At 41.7% G+C, this 14,760-nt stretch overlaps 2 protein-coding genes across 2 annotated transcripts; one reads left to right on the top strand and one right to left on the bottom strand.

The window, feature by feature from the left end:
• Positions 1-1,423: 1,423 nt before the first annotated feature.
• Positions 1,424-3,885, bottom strand: LOC135703562 (uncharacterized). The gene is made up of 2 exons (XM_065224807.1): positions 3,609-3,885; positions 1,424-2,204 (listed from the first exon to the last, which is right to left on the bottom strand). Exons 1-2 carry the CDS (start codon positions 3,750-3,752, stop codon positions 1,725-1,727), a joined length of 624 nt encoding a protein of 207 aa, XP_065080879.1. The 5' UTR covers positions 3,753-3,885; the 3' UTR covers positions 1,424-1,724.
• Positions 3,886-8,027: 4,142 nt separating this feature from the next.
• On the top strand, positions 8,028-14,364 carry LOC135703624 (uncharacterized). Its single transcript, XM_065224902.1, has 2 exons — positions 8,028-12,594; positions 13,502-14,364. The coding sequence occupies exons 1-2, from the start codon at positions 8,028-8,030 to the stop codon at positions 14,362-14,364; spliced, it is 5,430 nt and encodes a 1,809-aa protein (XP_065080974.1).
• The last annotated feature ends 396 nt before the right edge of the window (positions 14,365-14,760 follow it).

Here is a 14,760-nt window from a genome sequence, read left to right as displayed (position 1 = left end):
TTAAAAAAAAAACTTGTTTGTCTGCGTGAGAAAACAAAAAGATGGAAACAGAATATAATGTTTTTGGTATTTTGTCATGCATTTTTTAGAATACTTGCTTTGATGGTTCATTCTAAATATATGCGTTTGGTTATCATTAATTCAAGCAATTTATATTTTTGTTTGGATCATCATTTATACATTTTCAGAATAAACAATACGGATGCAATGAAAAATGAAAAAGTTACAAGTCATTTTTATATAACTGGAACAGTCCTCTTCAACTTCCATAGTAGCAGGACGGAGCAGGAGAATCCAAAAAAAAATGTCTACGTAGTTAATGAACAACTCCATACATCGTGTTCGACGCTTATCCGTCCGTTGCTCGACAGTGAATGACGAAGAAAACAATTAGGCAAGCGTTTTTATTATCGCTGCTTTTCTCCTCCCTTCCTTTCATTGGTGAAATGGTGAGCGATCAACCGAGCATTGAACATGCGCAATGTGTCGTTTGTTCGATTTGCACTCTATCGTTGCGTCCGTGGTTGGGGTTTTTCGTTACATGTCTAAATTTCGATTTTTTTTTTTAATGTAACTCCCAGTATAGAAATTAAAGACGTAGTCCTACGTCAAAACCCTAATTGGTACTGTAGCTTGTAAATATCAATTTCGCGAGGATATAATCTTACAGCGAATTTATTTACCATCCGAATTGGAAACAGTTCGACTTACTTACCTTACCAATCAGGCTAAGGCCTTGTTGTTCTCTGCTGTCCGAAGAAGTCGTCTCCACTCTACTCGAGCCATGGCCACACTTCACCAGCCTCGTAGTCTGCGAAGGGTCCGCAGGTCGTCTTCTTCCTCGATCCACCTTGCCGGCTGCGCGCCTCTTCTTGTTCCTGTTGGGTAACTTTCGAGAACCATTTTCACTGGGTCGTCGTGCGGCATTCTTACGACGTACCCAGCCCACCGTAGTCGCTCAATTTTTGCAATGTGGACGATGGATGGTTCTCCCAGCAGCTAGTGCAATTCATGGCTCATTCGCCTCATCCACGTTCCGTCATCGCATAGTAGGTCATCCAAGTCTATCCGCGGCATTAAGCAACACAAAAATAGTTACTTGAAGCGATCTGTGTTCATCTGATCTGTAAACTCCTGAAATATTCCGATATTACAGTTAATAAGTATTAGTACACAATTGTTCGAATTGGCAGAACCCTAAAATTGTGTGCAAGACATGATTTCTTAAAATTTAAAATCTACATAATATTTGAAATTTCGAAATCTCGAAGAAGAATGTGAAAAGAAAAAAAAACTGGCTCAAAGTCTCAAAATCCTGACAACTTGACCCATGTTCTATGGAATTCTATTATATAATTATGAACGTATTACGTAAAATATTAGGCAGTGATATCTTCCTAAAAAAGTTTCGTAAAACTAACGATTCAGATGTTACACTATTCATACTTTATTATTACACTTTAGTTCAATTAAGAGTACATTAATCGCAATATACCACGATAGCTTGCAGTCCGTCTATCCAATCTATTCAAACGAAAAAGAGGGGAAGTTGGAGCTCAGTGGATTCATTTATCATTATACCGAAAAGTAATACAGCCTTCCTACTCTCTAAAATCGTCATGTGCCAATGTCTTTGCGCCCGATGACAGTAGTGTGATACTGTGATCGTGCGGTGTTGTTAGGACATACCAAAATAAATATAGTAATTTTGTTGTTGGATGCGTTTAATTGCCATCACCGCTGTCACTGTCGCTGTCATCTTCCGATGAGGGTGAACTGCTGTCCATGGTTTCGATGTAGTTATTAATGTCATTATTGAGCTGCTGGTGGATTCGAAGTGCCTGTCGAGTTATCCTGCGGTTCAAATTAGGGGTAATGACTGAGGGCGTTCCCGTTGTACTAGTGCTGACTGTTCGACCTGAGACTGGTGCGGTCGATGTTGATAGATGCGATGCAGTAGAGCTATTACCGGTGCTACGGCTGCTACTTCCACTCGCGCTAGAGGACGTACTGTTTTGGTTTGTTTGTTGATTGGCGCTCTGGTTGTGCCTGTTCAATTGCTGCCGAAGCAGCATTTCCTCTTCTCGCAGCTTTTTAAACTTTTTCTGTGTTTCGGCGATTTTTCTTATCATTCCATGGTGTTGAATGACCTTATTCATACATCCTTCGCATACGGTTTTCGGAAGTGGATCCGACGGGGCGATCTATAAAAAAAAAAAAAAATGAAACAATCAATATATGCATATTCAGAATGCTCCTATAAATTGTACATTCATACATACGACCAATGAATGTAAAATTATTGAGAACATTTATTTCATCCAATGTAAAATTTAAATCATATCCGCATTCCTTGGAAATCATTCATAGGTTAATCCATGTGGCTTTCCAAAAATTAAATATTTGTTAAATGTGTGTTTGCCCTGAAATATGAAAGAGATAAATATGGTCCTCAATACTCAATAATGAAAAAATGAAAATGATTTTTTTTTGTCAAGGTCATCCCTGACCACTTTCAGGGATATCCGGAACATGCCTGAGAATGTTCAATGTGATTCTGACTGCTAACCCGAAGATCAGCATTGATATACATAGTTGCACGAAACAAGAAGGCTATGTTTGCCTCTGCGAGTTTACGAAACAAGAGCGTTGGTTGTCCACTAAAATCCGAATTATTAATTCCCACGTGCAATCCGTACATTACGCTGGCAAAATGTGGTTCGTATCTGCTGAGAATACTCAAAAGCTGCATCTCATCGACCAATGCCAGCCTGCGGTGTATAATTTGTGCATGGCGGTCTTATAACTGGATCTCAAACGCTGAGCTCGATACCGCCAGAAATTCGAGAAGCGTCCTCCATTGATAAATAAAGGCAGTTGACAAAAACCTCAGCTAGTTCCATGTTAGGACGAAAATTGCAAATCGTCTGCAGTTGAAATCTTTTACGTTGGCCCTATTCACTAATAATGAAATAACGTTTTGAAGCAGCTGTTTAGAAAAAAAAAAAAACCAATAATTTATTTGTAGGATCGGAAAGTTTTTAGTCTTAAACGGCAATATTTCAGTATCCTCTTTTTTTACTCAAAAACTTTAATTACTAAGGGTACATTCTTCGCTTTTAGCAGCATGCAGAATATCAATAAAGCTTGTAACGGTTTCTCGAAGCACCAAACGAAAAAAAACATTCCCTGAATATTTTGATATCTCTTAATGTTGCAGAATATCGCATCTTAAATCAACTTCAGACACTAATAAGCGGATCCTTTAGCCCCATCTTCTCGTAAACCGTTTCAAGAGTCACATGCACAATAGCATACGGACGGATCATATGATACGGCTAATAAACCGAAAATTTGCTGAATTTTACTTCAATCCGAGATAGGTACTTTGCACAGAATTCGATTTCGCTAATAGGCAGTTGAACCGCTAGGTATGAATAGGAAATTGCGTCGAAGTCTGCGAAAACTGCTGTTTTGACGTACAGGAATTGAAGCAAATAAAAAGAAACTGAAGTACGCTGCACCTTACTAGCTTCCAGTTTCGGTAGGCACTGCATCAAGAACATTACTTTACAGAAGTAAGATTAGAATGGGGCCATTTTACCTACCTTCACGGGAAGATAGTTGTTGATCTTCTGTTCCAATTTATGTCTGTCTCCTTCGGCACCATAAATAAAAATTACTGATCGGTGAATTTGAGAGCACAATCTACACAGAAAACCGGTAATACACGCTTCTTCTATGCTTCCCATTTCGAAAATGCAGGCAGCTTAGTTGATTTTACGATTTTCGAACAACAAAAACGAAATTTTCTATCTAAAGTAAAATTTTAATCACAAAATTTTCACAAAATCCAGCGAATTATTTTGTTATGACCGTCGTCGGTCGCTGACAGTTTTTAGACTAAGGGTCCAGTGAAAAAAAATGGATTACTAACATTTTCTAAGTTTTAGGTTCACTCAAATATTACATAGCGAAAGAGGGGGCGCCTTCCCTAATAAAAACAAACACCATAAACGAATGATAGCTCACACGAAACGAAAATCAATTATTTTATTCATGTGTTTCACTTATACATTTTTGCCAAAACATCAGCCTATACATTCCATAAGACAAACCACATAGGTCCTATAAGAATGCATAAAAGGTATGTGTGACAGCTTATACATTTCATTTGACACATGATCTTCATGAACTTTTTGCAAGGCGTCTGCTTATTAGTTGACATATACATTTTATGAATAATCAAGAATAAAAATTTGCCAAAAGGTATAAGGAGATTTCTATCCGTGCAAATGATTGAACTATTCCACAAATGGTTTGGATGATACCCCGAACAAGTCGTTCAGCAAAATAGCCACAACAATTTTATTAGGGAATGAAACACAAAAATCGAGATTAAAGCGCTTGCCTAGGCGCTTGCAGAGTAAAATAATGAGTTTGACTTTGAGATTTAATAAATTCACTTATGTCGTTTTCGTTTTTGCGGTGTAGCACTGGTGTAGTGTAAGCAGGAATAAGCGCGAGTCTTTGACAGCTCAACATCATTTGTTTGTAAACAAAGGTGCATCCTATATCTACACCCTAAAATATTTCGGTGTACGGCAGTGTTGCACCGGTGTAGCTACACCGCAAAAACGAAAACGACATTACTCAACTTTGATGCTAGATGTACAGACAAACAGACATAACACATTGAATATTTCTCACTGTAAAACATCGTCGCTAAAACATTACCGCCATCTGTTGAGTACACTGTGATGGGTAGTACGCTCAACAGATGGCGGTAGTGTGTAAACGTCAAACGCAAGGGAATTGACTATGCGCGCCACGGGTGGCGGTACTACCAACTACGATACTTTTAAATTGACCGTTAAATGCTTGTTCGATGAACCACTTGCGAGTGTTATGTCTGTTTGTCTGTGCTAGATGCTTTGAAATGGTTGTCGGTGAAGAAAAGAATTGTATATTTCAAGAGCAAATTTTCATTACGTCGAATGTAACAAAGGTAAACAAAGTCGAGCTATCAGTGTCAATCGATGCTCCTGCTATTACACTATATACTGTCCGAATATAGGATCACATCCCATTTTTAAATTTATTTACCAGTCAAATTGCTTTTTGACGTAATCACCTTCCGATCAAAATAGTTTTCGATGTTACTTACGTCACCCGATTTCTATGGAGATGCCGTTTGCCTTAAGTAACAGCACTGAGAAACCCGTGAAAAGTGTACTTTCGTCGTTTCGCTTTCTCATTATTAAAGTGAATAAATCGAACTGTTTGTTGCTAAGATGATTTCGGTGGTCCTAAAATGATGAATGGGATGCACGTACACACAAAAAATTATCGTTAGTAAAACTGAAAAAAAACATTGGTAGAATTAAAAGTTTTCGTTGGTTCTTTTTGGTAGAAAGTCTTTAGCTTTCAAAACAAAAGTCAGCTAACTGTCAATTCAAAAGTTGCGCGCACACACTTAGATATTTTCGCCGAGATGGGCACCACCGAGCAGCTCGGCATTTTATTTTGCTGGATCTCAGTGAAAAACTTGCCGAGATTCAGCTAACAAACGGGAATTTTGCCGAGATCTCAGCTAACAAACATATTTTTTGCTGAATTTCCAGCAAAATAAAATGCCGAGCTGCTCGGTGGTGCCCATCTCGGCAAAAAAATCTTAGTGTGCATGCTACTTTTAAAAGTTGAAACTTTCAAAACAAATTGTAGTTCTGTCAAATGAAAAGCATGATAGTGTTATAATAAAAAGTGGATTATTTTTGTATCGAATCAAACTTTTGTCATGAAAGTTTGGTATAGTTGAAATAACATGTGCCGTTTTGAATCTATAACATAAATATTTTCAATTTAAATTCAAGCATTTTCAACATTACAATATCAGTTTTTATTTCAAATTATTATGAATATTAATTCAATCAATTCTTTTTTTTATGAATTTAAAAAATAACCTCAAATATATTTATTAATATCCACTAGAATATACGTATTGTAAAATATAACAAATATATTAATTACACCCGGTTTCGGTAGACATTATCCATAAGCTCTCAGCGAGTATAAAATCGTTGCCATTGTACTGCGATATCACAAAAATTTCATGGAATCCGGAACCCAGATGGATTTTTCCGCCGATTATTGACTCAGACTTATTGATGACAACGGTAGATTTCATCGTCTGGAAATAAAATCAAGTTGACTTCATGCAATAATATTGATAGTTAAATACTTACAATTTTAACTGTTGATTTCACCGCGCACGAACTACATATCCGGCATAACAGACAAGAAAGAATATTGCCTTAAAAATATCTAACGAATTTAATTTCTGCTTCGAGTTTTGTTCCACACAAAGAACATGATTTGCAAATTTTGACGTCATGGTTAAAATTAGCGGCAAATCTATGTCCAGTGCTGCCAAAAACGTTGCTATGACGAAGTTTTTTTGACAGTTAAACAGTTTTCATTTTGAAAATATGCACTTTTAAAAATACAAGTAGAAAATGAAAAATACACTTTCAAAACAAACCAAACACTTTCATTTTGAGAATTTCCGTGCTTAAAACTATCAAAGCTGAGAAATTTTTATTTTGAAAATACATGGTTTTCATTGATACAATTTTTGTTTTTTGTGTGTTAGGAGACGTAATTGATAATTCTCCCGAATATCCTGGTAAATACACTTTGACTTAAGTAACAATAGGGGCCACCAAAAGACGTATAATAACTTTTGACTCAAAAACCAGTATTTCTTAGCATGAAAGCTAGCGATTTACCTTTGTATGATTAAAACCCGGCTAAATATGTTAAACATTGCTATCACTATGAGATTATATGTGTTTAATTGGAAATAGGAATAACTTTTCGGTCATCAAAACAAAACTTTATTTTTCTCGGATCGGTGCGAATGTTACTTACGACATAATGAAAATTTGCTCTTGAATTTAACCTCGTATTTGACTATTGTGTTCATTTTTAAAGTAGTTAACGATTTGCTGCCTCGATATGTGTGAGATCGAATTGAAAAAGGAAGTGATTTTCGTAGATATCCCTAATAAAAAATACCATAAGCGAACGATAACCCAAATAATAGAACAATTCTACAAATAGTATGGATTGTTGCTAACACTGCCAGTCCGAACTTTTCTACTCGGGTATCGCAGTCGTCGCGCCGTCAACCGTCAGGCCACCCCTGAGCGTAACCATAGCAACAAAATAACGATCGGGGCAAGCGGGTGTGAAAAAATAGTAAAAAATTTGTTCAGAGTGAAAAAGTTAGTTGACTTGTCTCCAAGTTTGTGGTCAGTTCGTGTCGTCTTTTGCTGAGGGAACCCCTGGCGAATAAACTGAAATTCCTTCCCCAACAAATAGCCTGGACACGAACTTCTCTCGACAGGTGAGAAAAACCCGGCCGTCAACGACCAGGACGATTCTTACATTTTGGTCCTTCTCTCGACAGGTGAGAAAACACCCGGCCGTCAACGACCAGGACGATTCTTACATTTTGGTCCTTCTCTCGACAGGTGAGAAAACACCCGGCCGTCAACGACCAGGACGATTCTTACATTTTGGTCCTTCTCTCGACAGGTGAGAAAACACCCGGCCGTCAACGACCAGGACGATTCTTACATTTTGGTCCTTCTCTCGACAGGTGAGAAAACACCCGGCCGTCAACGACCAGGACGATTCTTACATTTTGGTCCTTCTCTCGACAGGTGAGAAAACACCCGGCCGTCAACGACCAGGACGATTCTTACATTTTGGTCCTTCTCTCGACAGGTGAGAAAACACCCGGCCGTCAACGACCAGGACGATTCTTACATTTTGGTCCTTCTCTCGACAGGTGAGAAAACACCCGGCCGTCAACGACCAGGACGATTCTTACATTTTGGTCCTTCGAATGTCAAACGACAGTTTATATGGAACCGCAGTTACGCCGCTCCAATAGAGAAACTCGGGGCGCAGTACCGAGACGATTCGAAAACTTTCTCGTGGGCCTTCCACGTCATTCGAACATGTATCGAACTCCTCCAGTCAACAGCAATCCGCAAGATCAATCGAACCTGCAATCCAGGAACGATGAGTCCGTTCTAGCTTCAAATGAAAATCGCACGGATAAGGTATATGTCGCTAGTTCCCGTGGTTCAAATGGAGCGCCCTCGTCTGATCGACGTTCAAGTAGAAGCCGGTCTTCCAAAATCAGCGAAGCTGATAGCCAACTCAGAGCCCTGTTGTTGGAGGAGCAGATTGAGGAAGAAGAACTAAAGGCTTCAATCGAACGAGACAGGATCCTGGCTGAAAAGCAACTGGCTGCGTTGCAGATTCAACAAGATCTAGCGCTGAAGACGGAACAGAGGAAAGTGGAATTCCTAAAGCGAAAGCATGAACGCGAATCGAAGAAGAATGAACTGAGGTCTGGTTCAAGTCACGACTCGAGCATCTCCAGCAGATCGAGTGCGTGCACCAGTACATCGAGACGTGTTTGCAAATGGCTGTCTGAATCAGATAAAATGAAGACAGATAATGCAAACATTGAGCCGTCTAACCAATTGGCCCGACCATTATTTCACGAACCTGGAGCTAGAAATCATGTAACTGCTCCTGAGCCAGGAGTGAATGAAATCTTGTCTCAGGCTTTCAAGGCGTTGCAGAGTCGAAACGTAAAAGACCTGCCTTCGTTTTCTGGTGACGTAATGGAGTGGACGATTTTTGAGAGCGAATTCAAAACGTCCACTGAAGAGTTTAAGCTGACCGATCGCGATAACCTGAGGCGGTTGAATAAGTCGCTGCAAGGTAAAGCGCGCAAGACCGTGGAATCATTGCTTTCATCTCCTGATAATGTACAGCAGATCATGAGGATGCTGAAATCTAACTTTGGACGCACGGAATGGGTGGTGGCGAATAGATTGGAAACACTGAGAAACCTGGAGAGCATCAAGGAGGGAAACATCGAGTCCTTTCGTGTTTTCTACAACGCGGTGATTGGAACCAAGGTTGCGATGCAGAATGTCAAGGCGGATAATTACTTGATGAATCCGGAACTCATCTCACACCTGACTGAAAAACTGCCTGCATTCAGCAAGCAGATGTGGGTTCGACACAAGGCCGCTTTGATGAAGGAAGATGTCGTAATCGACTTCAACATTTTTTCTCGCTGGTTGGAGGATGAGATGGACAATCAACTCGCAAGTCTAAATCCTGTCTTCAGTGCCAAGAAATCAAACTTCTCACTGAAGCCGAAGCAGATTGTTCTCAACGTCAACAGTCGTGAGGCGGAAGAGACAGCGAAGTGTCCGCTATGCTCGTCAAGATCGCATGCTAGTTTGGAGAAGTGCGAGCAATTCCGCAAGTTATCTGTTGCTCAACGTCGGTCTGCTGCTAATTCTTGCAAGGTCTGCTACACCTGTCTGAGCGCGGATCACACAAGAAGAAACTGTAAATCCAAGAAGAAGTGTTCGATCTGTGAGAAGAATCATCACGAACTGGTCCATAATGATGAACTTCCAATGACCACCGCGTCTCGCCGACCGGATACTCAAGACAGTCAGATGAACGTATGTAACGTGAACGGTAAAAACGTCAACACACTGCTCCGAGTGGGAAAAGTGAAGATTCGTGGTCCGAATGCCGTCGAGGAAGTGTTTGCCCTTTTTGATGAAGGCTCTTCTCTCTCGATGATGGATGCTGCTGTAGCGACGAGGATTGGAATGCAAGGGCCGATCTCTTCCGTGAATTATAGATGGACTAACGGCATTTCACACAAGGAGGAACATTCCATGATGTTATCTTTCCAAATCTCTGGACCGTCGGAACAAGCGAAATGGTTCGTGGCAAACAATATTCGCACGGTGCAGAACATCGACTTGCCACGGGTTAAATTTGACGTTGACAGAGTAAAGCTGTTGTACCCGATGTTGGATGAGGATAAACTGGCTGCGATACAAGATGCTCGTCCCTGTATGCTGATTGGTTCGAACAACGCTGGTCTGATTGTACCTCTGAAGACGGTGCAATACTCACTGAACGGTTTGCAGTTGACTCGGTGCCACCTGGGTTGGACGATTCACGGAGTAATTGAACCGAACGCTGCTGGATCAAACGATCATCATGCTTTCCTGATGTGTTCTGAAGACGATGACACCGAGCTAACGGATCTGGTGAAGCAGATGTACAAGGTGGAAGACTTTGGCATCACTGGTCAGTCCCCGAAGATACCAGACGAAGATCAACGTGCACTGGATATAATGAACCGTACAATCACGCGACGAGGAGAACGCTTTGAGGTAGGACAGATCTACAAGTACAATAACTTCGCATTTCCGGATAGCAAGCCACATGCACTGCGTCGACTTCAAATCACCGAGAAGAAGATGGATTCCGATCCTGATTTCGCTGAGAAATACTGTAGTAAGATCCAGGACTACGTGGAGAAGGGATATGCTCGAAAACTGGAGCCTGAAGAACTTGCTGAAACACCGAACACCTGGTATTTGCCTCACTTCAGCGTGGTAACTGCCGATAAGTTCCGATTGGTTATGGACGCCAAGGCCAAATCTCACGGATTTTCGTTGAACGATCTGCTACTGAAAGGTCCTGATTTCGTTCCCGCATTGATTGCGATTCTGATGCGCGCTAGGAAGAAGAAGATTGCTTTTGTGGCAGACATTATAGAGATGTTCCATCAAGTCATCATTCGTAGATTGGATCAGGACTCCCAGCGTTTCTTCTTCCGTGGTATGGATCGCTCTAGCCCCCCCAGCGTATACATTATGATGGTGATGATATTTGGCGCTGTGTCTTCTCCTTCGATGGCACAATTCATCAAAAACTTCAATGCAATGGAACTGGAAGAAAAGTACCCTGGCGTTGAACGAGCTGTGCTGGAACAACACTACGTCGATGACTATTTTGATTGCGTGGACACGGAGGAAGAAGCCATTGAACTGGTGCAGCGAGTGGTGAAGGCACATGATCACGGAGGATTCAAACTGGTGAAATTTGCATCGAACTCTGAAACTCTTCTGGATTCGCTTGACCCTTCTTTAGTAGCCGAGAAGAAAGGAAGTGACACTCGTGTACTCGGTATCAGGTGGGATCTTCTTTCAGATGAATTTGTGTTCCCGTTGGATTTTCCAAAACTGGATGAGAACTTCCGTACTGGTGGCACGGTGCCTACCAAACGGCAGCTGCTGAAGTTTATGATGAGCATCTTCGATCCATTGTGTTTACTCAGTCCGATTACGATACACCTGAAGATTATGTTCCAAGAACTGTGGCGGTTGCAATCCGGATGGGACGACGAAATTCCTGATAGCCTGGTCCCGAAATGGATGGAGTGGTTGAGCGAAACTGCTAAGCTGGAAGAAATACGTGTTGCGAGGTGCTACTTCCCGGAGGTATCGTCCTTTGCCGATGCTGAGCTGCATGCTTTCTGTGACGCAAGCGATAAGGCTTTTGCATGTGTGATTTACATGGTTCATCGTCGAAACGGTAAGTCACACGTTGCATTGGTGTATGCCAAGGCAAGAGTTGCTCCACTGAAATCATCGACGGTACCACGACTTGAACTTCAAGGGTGTGTTCTTGCAAGTCAAATGATGAAGGTAGTTCAAGACGAACTAAAAATAGAAGTGAATATGCAGTACTTCTGGACCGATTCTAAAATCTGCTTGAGTTGGTTGAAGACGAGTCAGAAGCTCACGGCATATGTTGGTTCTCGTGTCATGAAAATTAAGGAGAATGATCATGGAGTTGATCTGTGGCATTGGGTTCCATCACAGCTGAACGTAGCTGATTTGGCTACGAAGTCCTCCAAGTTTGGTTGTATGCAGGAATGGTTGAAAGGTGCTGACTTTCTGTATCGGGATAGTGTCCATTGGCCGAACAATGAACCGCTAGAGATGTCCTCGTCTGAGTTGATAAATTTCCATATGGAAGTGATTGCTGACGTTTCCGTGGATCCGATGTGTTGTACCGTGGTTGAAGTTGAGTTAGTTGACCTTCCCGATATTGAGAGGTTCTCTGATTTCAATCGCTTGATTAGATCTACTGCGTACTACCTGAAAATGCGAAAGATTTTAGCACTGCCAAAGTGTAAAAAGCCTAGATATTTGACAATCTCCGTGAACGACATGGATGAAGCTAAGAGTGCCTGGTACAGGAAGGTACAGTCGCAAATTTTCTGTGAAGAGTTGCGCAGTCTGAAGCAGACCGGATTCGTGAAAAGCAATAGTCGTTTGAAAACATATTCGCCGTTTCTGGAAAACGGAATCATCCGTATGCGAGGTCGTGTGCAGGATGATGGAAAGTCGTTTGAAGTGAACAATCCTGTGATTCTTCCTGACAACCACCAGTTTTCAACTCTACTGATTCGTATGTACCATATCGCCAACGCACATCAAGGAATGGAAACCGTTGTTAACAATATCAAGGAACGGCACCGTATCCTGAAGATTCGCTCACAGGTAAAGAAGTACACGATGTCCTGTGTCAAGTGTCGTGAGCTTAGAGCAAAACCGACCGTTCCGCAAATGGGAAACCTACCACCGGAAAGAACAACCCCGTTCGTGTTCCCGTTTACATGTACGGGTATTGATTATTTTGGACCGTTGTCTGTAAAAGTGGGTCGTCGTGTTGAAAAGAGGTGGGTAGTATTGTTCACGTGTATGACATCAAGAGCTGTACACTAGAGTGATGCAAAATTTGAAATTTTCGCTCCACAATATTTAAACGATTTCAAATCAGATCCTGACGAACCTCTCAAAATTTGAACCCATTTGGGGAAAAACTGAGATGGCACAAACCATTTGAAGTTTGTATGGGAATTACTATGGTAAAACCAAGATTTTTGTTCATGTCTATCTAATAATTCACCATATCGGTCTGCTTCAAAAACTTTCAACTGTATTTGTAGGAAATTTTCCCAGCTACAATTTTGCTCAAGAACACTTTTTGATTAAATGTTAGGATCGAAAGTTATCAATGGTTCAATGCACTGATGTCTTATGATCATGCTCAATCAACTGCTCAGCAGGCAACATTGGTGTTTCTGGGGCGTTGAATAGGACACAAAAATCATGGCTACTATGTCACACTGCAAAATACAGTGTTGCCTACAGAGCAGCTGCCTGATCATGTCATATGTTTACCAATCTCTTAAATAATTAATAACATTTTCCTGTCTCGTTTTACATAGAAACAATCTTGAGCAATGTTGTAGCTGAGAAAATTTTCTATAAGAATGGCTATCGAACTGTTTCGCAGCTCAATATGGAAAAAGACTAGAAGGCAATGAGCAAAAAGTTGAGATTTCCCATAGTAATTTACATGTAAACTTCAAATGGCTTGTGCGAAGTCTGTTTCTAACCAAATGAGTTGTAACTTTGGGAGGCTAATCAGGACCCAATTTGAAACCATTTAAGCACTGTGGAGCGAAAAAGTCAAATTTTGCATCAGTCTACTGTACACCTTGAAGTCGTGCCATCTTTAGACACGGGCAGCTGCATAATGGCCATCCGCTGCTTCATGTCCATCCGTGGCTTACCACAGTGCATCATGACCGACAACGGTACCAACTTTACTGGTGCAGATGCTGAACTGAAGAAACTGGTGAGAACTCTGGATCAGCCGCAGATTGAAGATTCGCTGAGCGTCAGAGGTGTTAAGTGGAAGTTTATTCCACCTGGTGCTCCTCATTTCGGAGGTTGCTGGGAACGTTTAGTACGCTCTGTGAAGACTGCCCTTCGTGCAATGTTACGGGATAGGCACCCTACGGACTTGGTGCTGCGTACTGCTTTATGCGAGGCAATGAACACCGTAAACAACAGACCTTTGACACACGTTCCGGATGACCCCCTGGACCCTGAACCGATAACTCCAAACATGTTGCTGCTTGGCCGAAACAATTCAATCCAGTTCGACCATAATTTTGATGAACGAGATCTTAACTGTCGTGCTGCCTACAAGCATTCTCAGATTTACGCGGATCGTTTCTGGCGCAGGTGGATAGCCTCGTTCCGTCCGGAGTTGATCAGAAGCCGCAAGTGGCCGGACAGCAGGAATTACCACGATTATCACGTCGGTGATCTAGTGATGATAGTGGACGAATCGCTACACCGAGGAAGCTGGCCGAAAGGAGTTGTAGAGAAGATCTACCAAGGACCGGATGGAAAGGTGAGAACAGTTGCAGTGCGGACTTCAAAGTCGACCTACAAAAGACCTGTAAGCAAGGTTGTGCTGCTCCAGGCAATCAGCTCGGTTCCTGGCCCGGAGAATGTTGCTAACACTGCCAGTCCGAACTTTTCTACTCGGGTATCGCAGTCGTCGCGCCGTCAACCGTCAGGCCACCCCTGAGCGTAACCATAGCAACAAAATAACGATCGGGGCAAGCGGGTGTGAAAAAATAGTAAAAAATTTGTTCAGAGTGAAAAAGTTAGTTGACTTGTCTCCAAGTTTGTGGTCAGTTCGTGTCGTCTTTTGCTGAGGGAACCCCTGGCGAATAAACTGAAATTCCTTCCCCAACAAATAGCCTGGACACGAACTTCTCTCGACAGGAGAGAAAAACCCGGCCGTCAACGACCAGGACGATTCTTACATTTTGGTCCTTCTCTCGACAGGTGAGAAAACACCCGGCCGTCAACGACCAGGACGATTCTTACATTTTGGTCCTTCTCTCGACAGGTGAGAAAACACCCGGCCGTCAACGACCAGGACGATTCTTACATTTTGGTCCTTCTCTCGACAGGTGAG

This window comes from Ochlerotatus camptorhynchus, unplaced genomic scaffold (genome assembly GCF_037179485.1).
Source record: "Ochlerotatus camptorhynchus isolate MF236.1 unplaced genomic scaffold, CSIRO-AGI_Acam_v1.1 ptg000216l, whole genome shotgun sequence".
Lineage (NCBI taxonomy): Eukaryota > Metazoa > Arthropoda > Insecta > Diptera > Culicidae > Ochlerotatus > Ochlerotatus camptorhynchus.
Note: the sequence above shows the minus strand (reverse complement) of the source record. Positions and strands in the feature narration are given on the sequence as shown.

Bases quoted from the DNA above. Each gene is read 5' to 3' on its own strand.
- LOC135703624 (XM_065224902.1), top strand. From the start codon at position 8,028: ATGTATCGAACTCCTCCAGTCAACAGCAATCCGCAAGATCAATCGAAC. The intron at 12,595-13,501 runs GTACGGGTATTG...TGCCATCTTTAG, and splicing joins GTTCGTGTTCCCGTTTACAT to ACACGGGCAGCTGCATAATG.
- LOC135703562 (XM_065224807.1), bottom strand. From the start codon at position 3,752: ATGGGAAGCATAGAAGAAGCGTGTATTACCGGTTTTCTGTGTAGATTG. The intron at 2,205-3,608 runs GTAGGTAAAATG...TTTTTTTTATAG, and splicing joins ACAACTATCTTCCCGTGAAG to ATCGCCCCGTCGGATCCACT.